Source organism: Charadrius vociferus, unplaced genomic scaffold (genome assembly GCF_000708025.1).
Source record: "Charadrius vociferus isolate BGI_N301 unplaced genomic scaffold, ASM70802v2 scaffold97, whole genome shotgun sequence".
NCBI lineage: Eukaryota > Metazoa > Chordata > Aves > Charadriiformes > Charadriidae > Charadrius > Charadrius vociferus.
The window spans coordinates 218,111-236,753 of record NW_009649316.1 but is presented as its reverse complement, the minus strand read 5'-3'; the positions used below and the strand labels follow the sequence as shown (position 1 = coordinate 236,753).

Here is an 18,643-nt window from a genome sequence, read left to right as displayed (position 1 = left end):
GGTTTTAAAGAAGGGAACATGGCAATTCTTTGCAATGGAATTTAGTTTTCCACGTCTGAGTTTAAAAAAAAAGCCTCTTTCTCTTTTATTCATGTGTAGCATTCATTGCTTCATGATTGAATAGCAGCATCTTATGAACTTGGAGCGAGTTGTCTATACACATTTACATGCATTTCTTACCCATCTGGAACAATCTTGACTGTTATTCTCCCTTTGCTTATTAAACATAATAGATCATACCCTAAGTAGCAGTTATGAAATTTCATCCATTGTGCGAACATGAGTACTTGCTGTAGTGAGAGTCACTAACATATAGAGCTGGTTGAATTGTTTTTAAGAAGCAAATAAATTCATTAGCAGGTTTTTGGAAATACCTATTGACAAATGTATTTCAGTATTTCCATCATCTGAAAAAATATTGCATAGTTTGAAGACTGAGAGAAGAAAAGTATTGTTTCAAATAATTTGCAAACATTGTTTGGCTGCCTTTAATAACAGATTAATGCTCCCAACAAGAAAAATGCTCCCATCTAAAAGAAAAGCTGTATGTATGATGTTATGCAGCCTTATATTTTAAACCTTCCAGACATTTCAAACTGATTAACCAAAACTCCCAATTTTTTCTCTTACTTAATCTGACTCCTCTATTGAGCAAAAGGTTTAACTTGTATTTCCCCAACCTTAAGCAAGCAGTTTGATTTGTCTTTAGAGATATTTTCTGCCCTGAACTCTGCTGAAGCTTACCAAGTTTACTCACACAGCATTCAGCAGCGACACAGGGCTTTTCTGTGAGCCCACACTGACATTCTGTGTTAATGGAGTCTGGTGGCAGCTCTGCGGCCTTGGTATCGGCATCGTGCAGCCCACACCGCGGGGCTGCAACGTGCCTTCCCCCGGTAAGGGAAGAGCACATGCTTCTTGGGCTTGTGAATGTCCTCTCCCCGTCTTGTCCTCAAGTTTCCTTCTCCAGGAAACCATGATCCAAGGATTTTTGAGGTCCCTACCTTCTGAGCAAGGCTGGGTTGCCACTGCCACCCAGTGCTTGGGGTGCAAGCAGTCTGGTCCATCAACTGGTGCTAACAGCGGTGAATGTGGGGAGCCTGATGGGCTGCTCCAGGAGCTGGGGCTGGGCTTGGAGAGGTGACTTCATGGCCTCACCTGGGAAGGCCCCTGTCCCAGCCTGTGCTGTGCTGGCGAGAGGCCCTTTCTCAGTCACCTGCAGAGCTTTGCTTGCCCACGTCAGCAGGCAGCACTGAGCTGCCTCCCCTGCTGCCTGCCACGGCTGGGTGCTCACCTTGGGAAGGATGTCCAGCCTTTTACTGGGGTCTCTCCTGCCTGCTCCCACATGCTACATCCCTGCTTCCTTCTCCAGGCCAAGAGAGCTGAACCCAACCCCTGCCTACTTTTCAGGGCTTTTTCAGGCTGGAGGAGTTGATGCTGTCAGGGCTCAGAGCTGTGTATGTGCTGCTTTGGTACAGAAGGTGTGCTTTCTTTCGACTCCTTGGGACTGAGGCTTGCAAGGACGCTACGTAATTTAAAGATTCTGGAATGCAAGGAAGGCATGTTGCTTCTAAAATAAGCCTCTATAAGTAAAGCTACCTGCCTGGTTTGTCTTAAGACCATATATGACTGTCTTTTGCACCTTACAGGCTCTGTCAGGAGTCTGTAACTTTACAGTCACTTCAAACATGTTTGAGGAAACAAGGCAACGATTTTAGATTCTAGTGTCTGCACTTACTTTAGAGCTTGAAAAGTTAAATGAAATCAACATATTAGGCCAGAAAAAGTGAAACAGTAGTAGTGGATGAAGAACTAGAATCACAACAGTATTTCAGTTTCTGTGATTGTAAGTATTTCACTGGCTGCTCATTAGTCGGTGTTAACTGTATGGGATGGAGTTCCTTATACTCTTGCTGAGAGGAAACTTTCATCCTTCCAGCTTTTTTTCAGCCTTTAGTGATGAAGAATAATCCAGAGTTGAGGAGACTGAATTGATGGCACTGGTTGTGCAGGGAAGCCTGAAATGCATGCTGCAATTCATAGGGGAGGAACAGCCAGTCACATGCCTGAGATGCCATAAGCAAACTCACGCTGAAGAAAGACTCTCCAGAACTGTTCTGGCAAGTGGGGAATTTGAAGGTCTTAAACTTTGCAACACCAGCAAATCTTAAATTGTAAAGCCTGCCAGAAGTTATAGATACGTCATGTCTGGCGGTGAGGAGCAGGACACAATATATCACTGACCCTGGAAAGAGCAGCCTGATAAACACAAAGAAGAAAAATCACTTGATGATAAAAGCAAATGTCCCACTTCCTGTTTCAGGTCAGGAAAAAAGGGGAAGGCCCAGGTAACTGAAACTCAGTGCTTCTGGCAGAATAAAATGTGCATATAGGCTCTGAGCAGGTGCATTGAACTAGATAATTTCTAGAGATCCCTTCCAACCTTAATGATTATGTGATTACCTGCTCTTACCTGCAGTACTACCTGTCATGGAGAGCATTTCTGAAGCAAAAGTTGTTGTTTTTTTCCCTCTCAGGGAACTATCTCATTCTATGTGCTTGTTAAAACACAAGTTGAACATTCATATTGCTGTATAGTGAATCATTTGGGGATTTTTTTCTATGGAGTGTAAACAGAGTTCCAAGTGATGCCAATGCAGTACTAGATCCTTACATTTTTGCTTATTGTTATTCAAATAAAGCACTTATTCACTTAAAATTGACAACTGTATGCCTCATTACAATAGCACACCCTTAATCATTGGGGGCCATCTCCGTGTTAGAGTAAATTATTAGACTTTCACTGAACCTAAGCAGAACCAAATCAACTTAGATCATCTGAAAATAAAGCCCTGACTCATAACCTTGAATGTGAGTGGGAGTTTTTAATTATACATACTGAGATACATACAAAGGAATAGGAAAACACTGGATTCAGCCACCATTAAGTTCACCACTTGATCCATGCACAATAGAGTTTGGGACTCAAATTTTATAGCTTGCAAGTTAGAAACCAATACCTTTTCTTACCTTTTCAATGTGCAAGATGACACTGACTAAAGAAAATATTAGAGATATGCATGGTCTTAGATATTCTGGATGTTAGGTAAGGAGAGGAAAAATAATTGGCTGAATTACTAATCTTGAATTATTTGCCCAACGCCGAGTTTCAGTGATCTGCTTTTCTGATGCTGTGCTAAACACGAGGTATTTGTCTCTGAATAATTTGGAAGTACAACAATGAAACTGAACTGTCTTATAAATGTACAGAGTTGTTCCACTAAAAGATTTGCCTCTGTTTACTCATAATTTTTAATTGAAAAGCAGTAGTTGAAAATAGAAATATGCTCCATCTTAGTGTCACTTTTCCTGAAATAAAATGGTTCAGCAAGACTGAATTAGTAGTAGTGGCAGTCGTGGGAAGAAAGAAGGGAAAATTATACATCCATTAGAAATGGCCTTTAATGACACACATCTATGTGCCCTGGACAATAGTGAGGCTACGAACTAGAATAAATGTGAGAGTCCTCTGGCCAAAACTGAGACGCAGTCTTGCACTCCTTGCTCTTTAGGGTCAACTGCAGAAGTTCAAATGACGATGGTGAGGTTTTTACTGCATGAGATTTAATTGAGTACAGCAGCTTGAAACTGTCCCTGCTGTATGTTCCTTAATCAGTGTGTATGCTGCTCCCTTTGAAAGTTCAATTTAAATGAGCTCCATGGTCGGAAGAAGTAAAGAATATGTGTTTGAGAGTGATTATGTGAATAAAGGATATAGCCAGAAAGAGGAATGTGACCTTGAGTAATGAGTATTCTTAGAGCATCCAGACATTAAAAGACATGTGGAAAGATGATATACCATCAGACTTGTGTGACATCAGCTCAAAGAGAAATTAGAAAGAGAAAATCTGAATCAGTATTTTGTTGGTAAACTGTCCGTCTTCCTGTTTATGTGCAGCTGTAAACATTAAAACAAGGGCTCCAGCTAGCCGTCTGTTTCCTTAATGTTTTAATAGATTGTCTTGTCCATTTTGTAGCTCATTTATTCATTGAGTAAATTGAGTGTAAATGTTGTATGATGTGATACAGCTTCTTTCTTTGCTGTAGGCTTTTTTTTTTTTTCCTTAAGTAATGAGCGAGCTCAGCAGTTTAATAAGGATTGAAACCTGTTTTGGCCATTTGCAATGTAAGAATCGGAATTGTCCCTTTTTATTGACCTGGAGCTCTTGTGATTTACTTTTTTAATAAACAGTGAAAACATTATTAGAGGCTAGCTGTTTTCAAGTAAATTAAGTTCTTTACTCTACCTGGTTCCAGAGTTTAATTATACACTTTAATGTTCCCATTGAGATCCAACATCAAATGACAGGTTTCACAATGCAGGATAGAACTAAATGTATTTACGGTTGCAAGGAACACTTCTGACTTGTAAATCACCACGATAAAATACAAAAATCTGAGTTTCTTTAGAATATTTCAATTATACATGTATTACTAACAAATTTATTTGGAAGTACCATAGCTAGAAAATAATAAATCATAGGGAACATTTGACCGTTTCTAGTGCATAGTTGCAAGATGCCTGAGTTTTAACTTTTATAATCATAAATGACCCTTGCAATGCTATACATACGAAAACATTTTAAAGTACAAAACCTTATGTATTAAACTGCTTCTGTTTTGTCCATTTGGTGAATACCATTGTACTGTGACCTGGAAAATTATCAACTAAAACATGATTGTTACAACCAGAAACACTGGAGAAGTTTTTGGTAAAAAGGAATGATTTTATGGCCTACCAGCTCTTACTTTATCAGTGATGAATACAAATGATGTTCATGCTAGTATGACTTTAAGGTGATGAAGACTACACAGTTTAATTTGCACCTTATAGTTCAAAGATAGTTAAAAATACCCAGGTCTCCAACCTCGGGATTCAGCAGATCTTCAGAACAGCTTTCAATTTCTTTTTCTAATTTGAACTTTAACTATTTAAATAAAACTATTTTAAAGATAATTAAGTGTGCATCAAGAGTAACATGAATTACATTCTTAGGACAAAATACCTCTGTTAAAAAGCCTTGTTACATCATTACAATATACAGGTAAGCTCAGAGATTTTCTGGTTGGAAAACAATGAGAAACTCATTGTTTAAGCAATTAAATAATTGGAATTAAGCAGAGAAACACATTGCCATGGAAGTTGTATTTTTTGTGGTGCTCAATCTCCTCTTATCTCCCCTACGAATAGTCTACCCTTCAGGTAGACTGCATCTCATACTATGCATCGTAATTAACTTTCTGGAGTCACAAACCAGAGTAGATTATGGAAGGCATATTTTTTATCTGAGCTGAAGATTATCCTGAACTGCAGTCTTACCTCAGTTCTCTCTGGTACTGTTAGTAGTCCACTATACGAGCATAGTATTCAGTATCGTCTAATTTGTAAACTGTGGTTGGGATGTGTAAATTTAAAGCTGAATTGCAAAGTGTACTATAAACATGCTTATTGCCTCATTTATCCAATTCATAGTATAAACATAACATATTTTAAAATGTTCCCATTTGGTTTTTAAATGAAGTTGTCTTTTAGAAAGCTGAAGAATTAATGAAAGAACATTTACTTGAAAATCTCATGTTACATTAGGACTGGCAGAAAAAAAAATCATCAACCACAGTGTTAAGTTCTTGAAAAATTATCCTAGTTATACACACCCTTAAGACAATAATTTGGTGGCATATTTGGGGGCTTAGTCTGAGTTCATAAGTTTTTTATGTTTTAGTGTTTTCTTCTGTGTATGCTGTAACTAATGCCTTGCCAGACCTCCAGATTTTCCCTGAGAACCTGCTTTTATCTTATATGATACAAACCCCAAGTTAGGTGTAATTCTTCAGAGCACTGCACTAGTGGTTACACTGATCACAAAATGATTGTCTTTTAAGCAACAATTAGCTTGTGTAGCAATATAGCAACAAAAATTAGAGAAATAACACAATTATCCTACTGAGAAAAAAAAAAAGTGGGAGAGGACTTTCAGCCAAAGTCATTAGAATACATTTATTTATATTGTTTTCCTTCCTTTTTATTTTTCTTCTACTGCTTATTCATTTTAACTTGTTGCATTTGTTTCTTATTGGGCATTAAATTGTCTGAGATGAAGAACCACGTATTTACAGACATTTACACAAGAGATAGCAAAATGAGTAGTAGTATACTGGCATTATAACAACAGCAGTGATGATAATAACAATAGGAAAAAAATGCCTGTGCTTTGAAATTCAGAAAAAATTTGAAAAGTAGCGAGCGCTTTTGGCATACCTTCCGTGGATATTGCACTCAGAAATTGGCAAAGCATTCTTGCCACCTTAGGGAATACTTCCTCATAGACTTATTTTCAGAGTTTCTGGCAAGTATATAAAATATAAGAATAAAATTTGTGTCTTTTACCCAAGAATTGAGTTAAAAATAGACCTTGATGAAACATCCTTTGCTACTTTGATACCGCATTGCTGTATACACATCATATCTAATGTAAAGAAAAGCAAGAAAAAAATTCCAAACCTCATAGCAAATGTATTTTTTTCTTTTTCAAGCATTGACATGACTTAGGGTTGGACTTATTGACAGATAACAACAGATTCAGATTCAATGCAGCGGAAGCTAAGCAGGCAACAGAAACTTAAAATTTATTTTCCTTTACCTTATGGTTCTAGAATATGAAGAGATATACATTATTGTATATGCAAGATACATCTGTATCTGTATGAGGGTTTTTTTGGGGGTGCGGGGGGAGGTTGCCTTTGTGGCAGATGCATTGCCTTTCAAAAAGGAGAGTAAAAAGAGTGTCAGTTTTGCCGCAGCAGATTTCAAGCCACAGTTGCCCATGTCCTTACGGCTGGACTGTAGTGCCTGAAGGCAATGTTCAAACACGGTATCTTTGGCTCTCGGCATTATTGTAAGAAAGCATAAAAGAGGAGACAATCTTTTGGCTGCTGTGCTGGGACACGGCTTCTGCATTTTTCTGGTGCAATGACATGTAGTAATACATCTCTAACATGACCTCAGCTAACTTGGTGCCGCTGAGATTCGAGTGGCTACAACTCAAGTGACAAATTCGACATGCTATCATGTTGACAGTATTTGGAACTCCTGAAAAAGTAGATAAGGGTCTTCTGAAGTAATTTCTGTGTATGTAATTGATCGTGAGTAATAACAAAATGAGAGTATGGGTTTGGAATAATTTTGAGCCTTATCCTTTGCTTTGTTAGGAGAAAACCTCATTTTTGCTGTTAAAATATGTAAATAATACACTGTTTATGTGCTTACATTTGTCATAATAATATTTTAGTACCCATGACTAATAGCAACAAGAAATGGAACTACACATATGGAATACTTTGGCCCAGCCAGAGATGCTTTGATGCATCTCTGATGTTTTCAGATAATAGATGCTCAGTGGACAGTTAATGCTATTTATTACTATAGTATTAGTACATCAGACACAAAGGTCACATTATGGAGTAAGAAAAGAATGATAGAAGTGAAGATCTTTTCCCTAAAAATTGTTTGATCTAAACAGAAGATTTAAGCAGATGAAATAGAGATAATGGAGTGAGAAAATTTCACCTAAGGTTACCGTGGAACAGTAGTACAGAACTTTTTATTTTTAATCCCAGTGAAATATTCTGTACAGGTTTTGTGGAATCGATCATTCAGAGATCAGTAGCAATTTCAAAATATGCGTACGTATTAAATTTGCAATTAATAATGTTGATTTTGTCTGCTGTATGGTGAGCATTTTTCTGGACAGTACTTTGCTGTTTTGCTTTGTTCTAATCAGTGTTGTTTTACTGTGTCTGATAGAAGGGATTTTTTAGTAATTCCATGCTGTGCCTTGAGAAAAGTAACTAGGTAGCTGTGCTGAAGTCTCGGTATTGAGTCTGTGAATGACCACTTCTTCATTCTTCAGGTGCTGACATTGAGGATAATTACATTTCACTCACAAGAAAGGGAGGAAATAGAGAAGTTCTGGAGCTTGAGTCCAGATTTGAAGTTGTTTCTTTATAATCAATTGTCAAATTATTTTGGAGCTCCAAATAAAATATCTTTAAACAGATTTAGTTCCCTGACGAAATTTTACCAAATCCTGTACATGGCTGAAAGTACAAAAGTAGATAGTGAGACCTATGACTGGTGACTTATGTTCCTTTGAGATTTGGGAATGGGGTAACATGTATCACCCATTTCCCCGACGATATTTTTAAGGCTTTCTGACTTTATTATTTTTTAGAGGAAAATTGAATGTGCTGATGATATTAACTACTGAAATAGTTTTAATGTGGTGTCTCATACATATACTGGGATAAGGCCTAACACATCTTCCTAGCAAAATGAAAGTGGTGTTATATTTTTAAGAGGTCAATAGTGTTATCCAGTCCATCCATATTGTAGGAAATCCATGGGGGAGAAATCAAATTGAAAGTCATCATAGCTGTACTTCCTATTTAAATGTAAGTTTTTAATAAAATATTGCTAATTTATTTTCTCCTCATCTTTCTGCATTTTATCCTCTTTCTCTCTCTTTCCCCTTTCTCACTTTTTGTTGCACTTGAAAAAAAAAATAAAATAAAATTCCCCCATTGCAGCAGTAGCCTCTGAAAACAGTCAGACTTCACTGAATGCAAGTGAACATACTGTATGCAATGGCTTAGGTCTCTTTCCTACTAAAGCTGGTAGTTGAGTGGCTAAGGATGAGAAAAAAATATATATTTACACTGCAATTATAGGAATTATATGGTTTGCTGTCTAAGTACCATTCTGCGTCTCATGTTAATTATCATGATATTAAATAGCCGAGTGTCATCGTAGAAGGAACACAAGTCGTTACCGCAGTTCTACATATGATAATTCTTAAACATAATTGCTATGTAATCTTTAGGTGATTGAATTATCATGCAGACCCATGTGCATGCTGCCAGCATAGCTATGCATAAAAAAGGCTGCATAATGAAAGATTAGTGCTGTTTCTTTTTTTAATTGAATGATTTTCAAAACGTAGTAATTCGGGGCCAGATTTTGGAAAAATGTGCTACTTTACTCAGCTTTGTTAAAGTTTGTGATATGAATTTGCTTCAATGAATGACATGAAGAAGATGTATGCATAACTGTAACAATGGCATAGGTATAAAGGGATACTTGCATTTTCATGGGCAACATGTTGTGAACCCACAAACCCACAGAAGTCAAGTCGTTGTCCTGATCAGCTCTAGATCAGATGCCTGACTGTTAAGGTAACTTTTGCAGATGTTACAAAGTGGGGTTCCTGTAACTATCAGAAAGTAACTTTAACAAATGTTAATGGAAGGGAATCTCTGACATTGTATATGGAATCATATTTTTTATGAAGTATATTCATTATGAAGGATGCTTAAGCTGTAATGTCCATCAATTTTCTTTCATTTGTAGCATTTGTTCAAGGCAGTTGTATGTAGATTCTAAAGGGTATAATCTCTATAGCAAATTTGCTTTACATAGAAGTACGATTTTTGTGAAAACACAGTGACTTTCATGTAGATACTTTCTCTATAAACAGATTTTGTGCTTTTCTAAAAGTTCTTTTCTAAATGTAAATACAAAAATCTCAAGAAGGTGTTTCTTGGATCTCTTAACAGCTTGTAAGGCAAGCAAAAACAAGGGTTGCTATGATCTCTGTTACAATATTTTTCTATGTTCTTTGTTTCTTCAAAACAAATTCCAAAAGTAACTCATTTACTTGAGTAGTGAGTGTATACAAGATAACCCCACCTCTGAAATCACATACTATTGCTTCTGAATACAGACTCAGAATATGAACCTCAGTGGCCTCATTTCTGAGGGCAACATCTGCATCTCTGCCTGAGAAAATGTGTCTTCCTTGCATGCTGATAACTTTTTAATGGATTTCTTGCAGCGCAAATAAAACATGCCATTCTCATATATAATTTTGAGCTGATTCACATTTCTGGAATTTGTCATTCAGATGAACCAGATCAGTCTGAGAGTTTTAGTTGCACTTAGAGCTTAATAAGTATTTATTATTGGAATCTGTATTGTAAGGTGTGCTTTATAACAAAGAGTGATACTTCTAATATATATTGCCGCATTCTGATACACATGAGTTATATATTATATACTGATAAATATGGGATATTGCAGGCAATTGCAATGGTTGTGTTTTATGTACTGAATAAAATGTCTTCATCATTTAGTTGGGATAAACAATAAGAGGGTCAAAGTTTATCATTTCATCAAAATTCTCTGCAGGTTTAGGAAGGTTTGAGGGTAGGTTCAAGTTATATGGTTGTAATCTGTTTCATTGAAGAAGTCAACTGCTAACAACAAAACTGACACCTTTGGGTCCGAGTTTCTTAGTTCATTATCTAATCAGAAGAGGTGAACAAACACTGCATGATTATTGTGCAAATAGAGTCTCTGTATACCTGTCTTCTTTCTAATGGCGAGAAGAGTCTAGAACTGGTGCTTCCAGTTATGTGATGCAAGTAATGGCAGGAATGGAAGCTATACGTGGGACAGGTTATTTCTAGGCTGGTAATTAAGGGTGAGAGAATCCTATGGGACACTCACTATATGGCTCTATATAATTTGAAGAAGTGGCTGGAATTAAAATTCAGAAATTTAAATTCTTCCCTTTGATCTCCTTTCCACAGACATGGTAATAGGTCAATGATGTGATCCATAAAAAAGTCTATGCATTAAAAAAAAAATTAAAAAAAAATCCTGGCCATTGGAAGGAGCCTTCAAATCTTTCAATGACTATTACCCATCTCTTTGATGACAGTCAGCTGCTACCAGTTCAAATATGTTAAAAAAATACTGTGAAACAGAAATGCATTGCATATGTCTATTAATCTTTTTAAAAAGAGAGGGGCAATTTCTTATGGAGACATGAGGAAACGTGCATTATAGAATCTGCATCCTCAGTCTTCTAGATCTCTTTGACTCCTACAGCAAGAGTATTGTGGAGTCTTTGGCTGTTGCTAGTAGCGAAAGAAAGGTACTTTGTATGAATTTTTCTGATCTAACTTGAAAAGGTAAACAGAGTGATTAGACTTACTTTTCAGGCTTAACACAGCTTTTTTTGACATGTTTAATTCTCCTTCCATTAGTATTAGTGGCCTTTGTATCTGAGCCAATGTGTGACCATGAGTCAGTATGAGACAGCATGTCTTACATTTTGATCTCAGGTAGATTCTGAAATGTAAATATTTGATGCTGGTTTGCAGAAAACATTAGTTATCTTTCAAACTCGAGCTAAAAAGTGGCAGCATTGTAAAGGTAAAATCACAAACCCTGATGATCCATGCTGCATCAAGATCCATAATTTTATCTTTAGTATAAATTAGGTGGACTTGTAGGTCAACAACTGCCCACTGTCAGGCTTCCCTCATGTCTTAGGAACTGTAAACATAGTTTCTGCAAGATAGCAAAGTTCTTAACTACTGCAATTTGTAATAATCCCTAGAGAGTAAACAGTTGGCGTAAACTGAGGATAAAAACCATATTGTGATTATACATACAGATTTATTATAGATGTACAGAGGACAAATGGTTATATCAACCAGAAACACATATCACATATTTCATCACCATGAAGAGAATCATTGTGTCAGCAAAACAAACAACCTGGAAGTAGGAAAGAACTATTTATTATACTAGTGATTTGTGGGGAAAATCCTGAAGGATGGAAGCATAATATGTTGGTCTTTATATTTGAAAACTTGCTATGGTCAATGATATAAGGAAGTATAAATAGGCATTTAATCAACATGACTGCAAGCCTCACTCTCAATTGGGTGTGTTTTAGTTAATGAATACAAGATGGATTGTGGATTTTTTGACTGAACAAAGAAATAGAAATCATTCATGAAATCGTGGTTGTGGTTTTACATACTTTTCTCTAGAAAATAAATGCTAAACGTCATGAAGCTTGATTGAATGCTCTTCTTTGACACTCAAATAGCTGTCATATCACTGTGAAAAGTATTTCTGGAAATTATAGAATATGAAAAAGCTGTATATAAGCATATGCATAAGCTATATATGTATATAGGCTTAGGCATAGCAGGTGCTATACATAAGCATTTCTTTGATAGCAATTGATGACATAACTGGTAAAAATTGACTCAGCAGACCATTTTGGTGGTTCCTAAATTCTCGACACAGGGATGGATGCATACATTTGTTTAGGCTCTTCTCAGGGCGTAAAATAAGTTTCAGAGATTAGTTGAAAGTAAGCATTTTTTAAATGTGTGTTTGACATGTAAGAAGAAAGGCAACAGGTTTTAGCATAATCAGCTAATGTCACCCACATAAATTCAAATTGAAATATATGCAGTCATTTAGGCATAGTGTACAAAGTGTTTTTAAGGTGTTTTAAAAGATTCTGCTGTGTTAATTACACAAGAGGAGTAGGTTTGCTTCTGTGTTTTTGAGGGGGTCTGAAAGATTTAAATTACTTTCCACTATAATAGCAAAACCAAATTAGGAAGACTAAAAAGTTGCAAGCAGTCACCGAAGAGTAGCCCACAGAAGTAGGCGATAATCAGATGTGACTGAAGAATATATGATAAAATGCCATCCTTCATTTCATTCAGAGTGTGAAACAACTGGTATGAATATGGTATGTCAATAAGAGATGTGAATGTTTTTGAGGAATGTGGGTGGGAAACACTTTTTTCTTTTAAAAAATGAATATTATTTTATTAACGCTTTTTTAAGAATTTTGCTTAGTGACTATTTAAGTTGTCATTTGTGAATAGTGAGGATGAAATGATCGTGCAAATAGTAGCTAAGGCACTGGTGATTGATCACAGGTTAAGCAGTTTACAAAGGAGATTTCTTAAATAAATCTATATCCATTTTTAGAGATCATTATCTATTTACAATCTTTTACCGAGCTCTGCTTAAAAGACAAGATTAAACACTCAGTAGGAGTACATCTGTTGAATGGAATCAGCTATTTTCACTGTGTTTCTCACCTGTGGAAAATTGTGGCTCATTCTTTGGAGTAGAGATTAAATTATGAGAACAAGACAACATGATATTTTGTTGTGTCATTATGCAACATTTGTATGAGTATTGGATTGACTTTAAATGACAACAGTTGCACCCCACAATTTTCTTCCCAGATTTTGAATAAAACCAGGAACAAAAATCACCCCAAATGACATAACTCTTTTTTTTTCTCCTCAAAATTAGCTGAGGTCACAACTTACCCAGGATTTCCATATAAAACTGAACTAGACAAGGCTTATGCCTATGGTTTACATACACTTTGAGGAATCTTTTAAAATTGTTAGGCAATTTCATTGGGCTCATGTTTTACTGTTTACAGTCCTCACAGATACCTATACTGGATTTTAAACAGGTATCAAATGAATTATTAATGACCACTCGGAAGTCTATCTTTCCTTTTCAACTGTAATTAGAAAAGTGTGCATGGGACCAACTGTATTTGAAAGAAACCAAGAGATGTTGAGTACAGTTGTAGTATTTGTCCCCAAAAATCTGCCTTTTTTATATCCTATGGATTAAATTTATGTCCTGCCTGGTTCATATTTTTTATATTGTTAAATTAGGGTGAAGACAAAATGTATTTACAATGCATATCACAGTTGCACATTTTTTATTCTGTTCAGGTACAATCTACATAAGGCATGTCTTGTTTTTCTGGTGGCCACAGGAATATATAATCACTCATCAACAATGTTATTTGCTTTTTCCTTTAGGGGCTGATGTTATCAATTTTGATGGCCATGTAGTGTTACCATACAGATTCAGGAACAAGAAAATGAAAACACTGAAAGATGTCATCTCTCTGAAATTTAAGACTTCTGAAAGCGAAGGTGTAATCTTCCATGGAGAAGGACAGCAAGGAGACTATATCACCTTGGAACTGAAGAAAGCCAAACTTGTTCTAAATTTAAATTTAGGTATGCTGTGATTTAGTTTTGTGTACTTTTTAACTACCACAAAAATTTGAGGTCAAATATTACATCCTTTTTTCTCCCATAATATGGTAAACCACATCATTTATCAAATAATTGGTGAAATGATATTCATTCCCTTTCTGTATGTTTTTTTTTTTTTTCTGTTCCACTCCTTCCTTTTTACTCTGTGTGAGACACCATAAACATAAGATCATACAGGAAAACAGGATTTTATTTGGCCTCAGCTGTGGTGTTGTGTGAGAGAAGGACACTGTCATCAGTGCTAGAGCAATAAAGGTCACCCTTAGGAACCTTGCAGCAAAAAAAGGTATCAATCTGGGAGGTTACGGGCCACGGGAAGCTGAAGTTCAGCAGCCTTCCTAGAATCTGAGAAGTAGGAGTAGGAAAGGAAAGACGACGTATCAGTTTATCAGGCAATCTGATGATGGAATCCTGTATATGTTACTCTAGTTCCAGACTCCTTTTTCCTTCCCAGTGAAAGACTCATGAGTGACTGAATTTATAAAGTACATTTATTATGAAAGAAACCCACATTTATCTGGCTTCAGGTATTATCTTTTTTCCCTTCAAACAAAGAGCTTTTGAAAAGATTTCACGTAACTTTCCTTAGTTCTCTTACAGACACGTGAAGAGTAAATTATTCTGTTCATTATTTACATTGAATAGTAATTATTTCCACTAGCATTTTCTCCTGCTCTTTTTCTAAAGAGCAACATGTACAGATGAGGAGGAGGAAAGCACGTTTTCCTATAGCAGTTATCTATTTTTAACAATTTTAATTGCAGTACTAACCCCCTCATTTCCAGTTTCTTCATATTCTTCAATTCAGTCTGTCTTTATAATCTATTATAACTTCCATATATGTGCTTGGTGGGGATGTTCTTAAACCACTAGGCAGACAAATGGGAATAGGTCCTGTGACACACGCTCACTTAATAAACAGAAGTAATGTTTTATGGTGTTATTCGTCCTCTCCCTGAGAGTATTGTACCAGTCAGTGGAAAGGGATGTTCATTTTGCCTGGTGAAATCCAGTGACTTAGTTTCAAACATCGTGGGGGAGGGAGGATGGGGAGACGGGGGTGGATTTAGGTTTCGCTTTGTGCTGGATTTGACTTTACATTGAAGAAACTGAGGCTCATGGACATGCATGGAATTTTTATATATATATTTTTTTTTAACCAACGGCTGTTGAAGGATCAGTGGCAGTATGTTCATTTGTAGGGTAGCAATGTCTTAAGCCATAGAAGTGTGATTTGCCAGAACGAGTTATCAACATGCACAGACCTTAAGGTCTAAGTTGCAGGCATGCTTGATGGTAAGAAATTCTCCAGAAATGCTTTAGGTCCTCATGTATTCAGAACATGGAAGATTGCACTGAGTTATTGAACAGTGCAGCAATTTTTTAAACTTACTGCTAAATTAGTCATTTGCTGCTTCAGTTGAGATCCATGCTGTCAAACTTTGCTGGCTTAGCTGTGTCAGTCAGATTGCAATAAGATGTGATCTCTGACTAGCATAGTTGCACTGGCAAAAGTCCCTGGAAAACACAGCAGAGAACTGAAAAACTGTACTCCTGCCAGTCGTTTGACTTCCAGAATAGGAAGGTTGCTGCAGGAGGAAAGACCAAAACAAGCTCTGTTAGTAGAAGACATTTTTGCTGCTGTTAGCTCAGTCTGCATTGAGTCTTTTACTATATGCTCGTTGGTATAGTTGTACTGGCAGAGCCTCCTAAGTGTAGAACTCAGACTGAAAGGGCTTTTTGTTACCAAAGTCTGTTATCAGGCACCACGTCTTCCTCAACAGTCATAAATCAGTACAGTTCCAGGGAAGCTCAAGACCTGCCCCAAAGGTGACAGCTTTTCATTTCTGTAGTGTAGAGATGAAAACACAGAAAACCCCTACTTGAAAGCGACTTTACAACTGAAACTTGATATTGCTTCTCTGGTTCACCTCCAAATAACTACAATTATGAATAACTATTTATACAGTTCACTGATCAGATACTTGGTGTATTTGGTCTAGCTATTTGTATTTATGGGAGCAACTCTCCACTGGGCAGACCTTAGCTTCATAGCAGACTGACTTCTTTCAGCTTATTGTGTGTCTGGTGTGATTCAGGTGAAATATTGACAGAGCAAAAGGAAAATGTTTGCCTAACTGGTATGAGGTGAGAATTGCTATTGTTTCTATTCCCATCTTAGGCAGCAACCAGCTTGGCTCTATTTATGGCCACACATCCGTGATGACAGGCAGCCTCTTGGATGATCACCACTGGCACTCCATCATCATAGAGCGCCACGGGAGAAACATCAATCTCACCCTGGACAGACACATGCAGCACTTCAGAACCAATGGAGAATTTGATTACCTGGACCTGGATTATGAGGTAGACGGTGAAACTTCTTTGTTTTCATTCAAATTGGCTTTATAAAAAAAAGTCCATTAAGAAGAGAAAAGACAAATAATATAATTTGAGTTTGTACATTTTTGTACATTGTTTTAATTATTTTTTTCCCTTATATTCTCTGAAATTTTCTTCCAAACACTCTCTTAAGTGTAAATTAAGTTTCTCTTCATTAGTCTACCAGATCCCATCTGGTGTAAGAGTCACTTTAGCCTTTTGTTTTAAAATGGGAGATCTATGTTATTCAGCAAGCTAAGCATACACTACTTTTAAAATCTCTAAAAGCAGCTGCTGTAAGCGGGAAGTAGATTAAAAAAAATAATACAATCTGTTATTCTATTCAAGGGATACTTTTGCACTTGAATCAGAAAGCCTCATTCTGTGGTGACAATTAGTATTTATTTTTAGCAAAGCAAGAAGAGTAGAACCCTTTTACCAGCATGGATCTTGATCTTTCTTGTCTTAGGCAGGCATGTACTTCCTTGTATTTTCACAAATATGCCATCAATAACTTCTTTTTATAAAGAAGCAATAAAGAGTTAGGAAAGTTCTAAAAAACTTTTGTTTAATCAGCCAGGTTAATGCACACAAGTGTTGGTAGTAATTAAACATGGATTTGTTGTTTGATTACACTCTTGTTTCTGCTATTATGGACTTGTTCAGTTCCTCTAAATTGTTACATAAAGTTCAGCACATTGGTTATTACAAACTTTCTATAATGATTTTCTTGCACTCTTTACTGTTTCTAATGAGAATTAATGGGCTGGCTGAGCTAAATACATGTATTTCCATCCTTGCAACTTTTTAAGCAGTGAGAGGGAATCAAAATGATGTAATGCAGAAAAGTTTGAATTAACTTGTGTATTGATATTGTTATAAACAATCTTTTGATCAAGAATATGATATGAATGTTTGAAAAAATTACCTATGATTGTAAATGTTACTGAATCAAATATTTACTTATATTCCAAAAATCTTTATAAATATCTTCTTTGGTAGCAGTTATAATGAGAAAATAATGAGCAAATATGTCTGTACCTCTGTTACTCATTGAGCACTGAAGCTCTGAATTGAGCTACTAAAAACCCACATAAATAGATTTTATTAAAGACTGTCAAGTGAGTGAACTACAGAAGAAGTTAGGCTGAATGTCATAAGTCAGGGTTGGGAAATTTGCACATATATATAAAAACGTATATATGTGTAGCATGTTTTACATAATAAATGTATTGCATACAACGAATTTACCTCTAGTAATAGCAGAATCCAGGAGATTCACCTTCCTCTCTTCTCTGACATTAGCGACCTCACTGGCAGTTCTCAAAGATACTTTTCAGTTTCCATGGACATGGATTCCCCTGTGTTTAATGGAATCTATTTGAGTGTATGTGGATACATGTTTCTGTGGTTCATATAAATGCAAGAGCCTCAGCCTCTTGTCCTTCCTTTCCTCTAAATTATCTCACTTTTTTTTTGGAGTTAGCCATCACAGACTAAATTTAAATGTGTTGCCCTTGTGATAAATTAATCACAGTGGATCAACCTGAAAGAATGAAAATTATTTTTCATAGAAAAAATAGTTTCTAGGTTAATCTCTTTCAGAAAAGTTAAGTAAGCACAAAAGAGGAATAAACATCAGTTCTGACTGCATTTTCAAGGTAAAAAAAATAATCCTATGAGTCCCTCTTAACTCACTGTCATAGTATGAGGTTTTTGCAATTTTTCTCCTTTCCTTTCCATTTTCTCATGTCCAAACGCATGACTATAACATGCAAAAGAATGTCTGACAGCCAGTAAAATATTACAGTCACATTCTTCAGTTCATGTAAAGTGGTGTATCTTCTCTAAAGTCAAGTCATGTCAATTCATAATACCTGAGGCTGTGTCCTGCAAAATGCTTTTACATAGCTGGTATGTGCTATTTCTAAAGACTTTGGTTTTCAGCTGTATAGCTTTAGTTCTTCTTAGATGCCAAGTCAAAGCCTCCTCTCTGGGATAGAAAGTTATATCTGACACGCTTTTAAAATGGAAAATGTGTCCCTAGAGCTGCATTTTCCTGCTCTCAGTATTAACAAATGGAATTAACAATGAATGATATTTAAAAGCTTGTCTCTGCCAAATCTCAGTAGCAGAGTACAAGTAGACATTTTTGTGAGCGCTCGTGGGCCAGGGCAGCTAGGTGTCATTACTATTTATGCCATCACCTATTGGATATAAATACTTAACA

The 18,643-nt window shown here is 36.3% G+C and overlaps 1 protein-coding gene across 1 annotated transcript in view; it reads left to right on the top strand.

Moving 5' to 3' along the window:
• Positions 1-18,643, top strand: part of LOC104290340 (contactin-associated protein-like 2) — a 792,176-nt gene that overhangs the window by 563,388 nt on the left and 210,145 nt on the right. The window contains exons 5-6 of the mRNA XM_009889431.1: positions 13,789-13,992; positions 16,214-16,398. Coding sequence (XP_009887733.1) covers positions 13,789-13,992; positions 16,214-16,398 — 389 coding nt within the window. The remainder of the gene's footprint in view (positions 1-13,788; positions 13,993-16,213; positions 16,399-18,643) is intronic.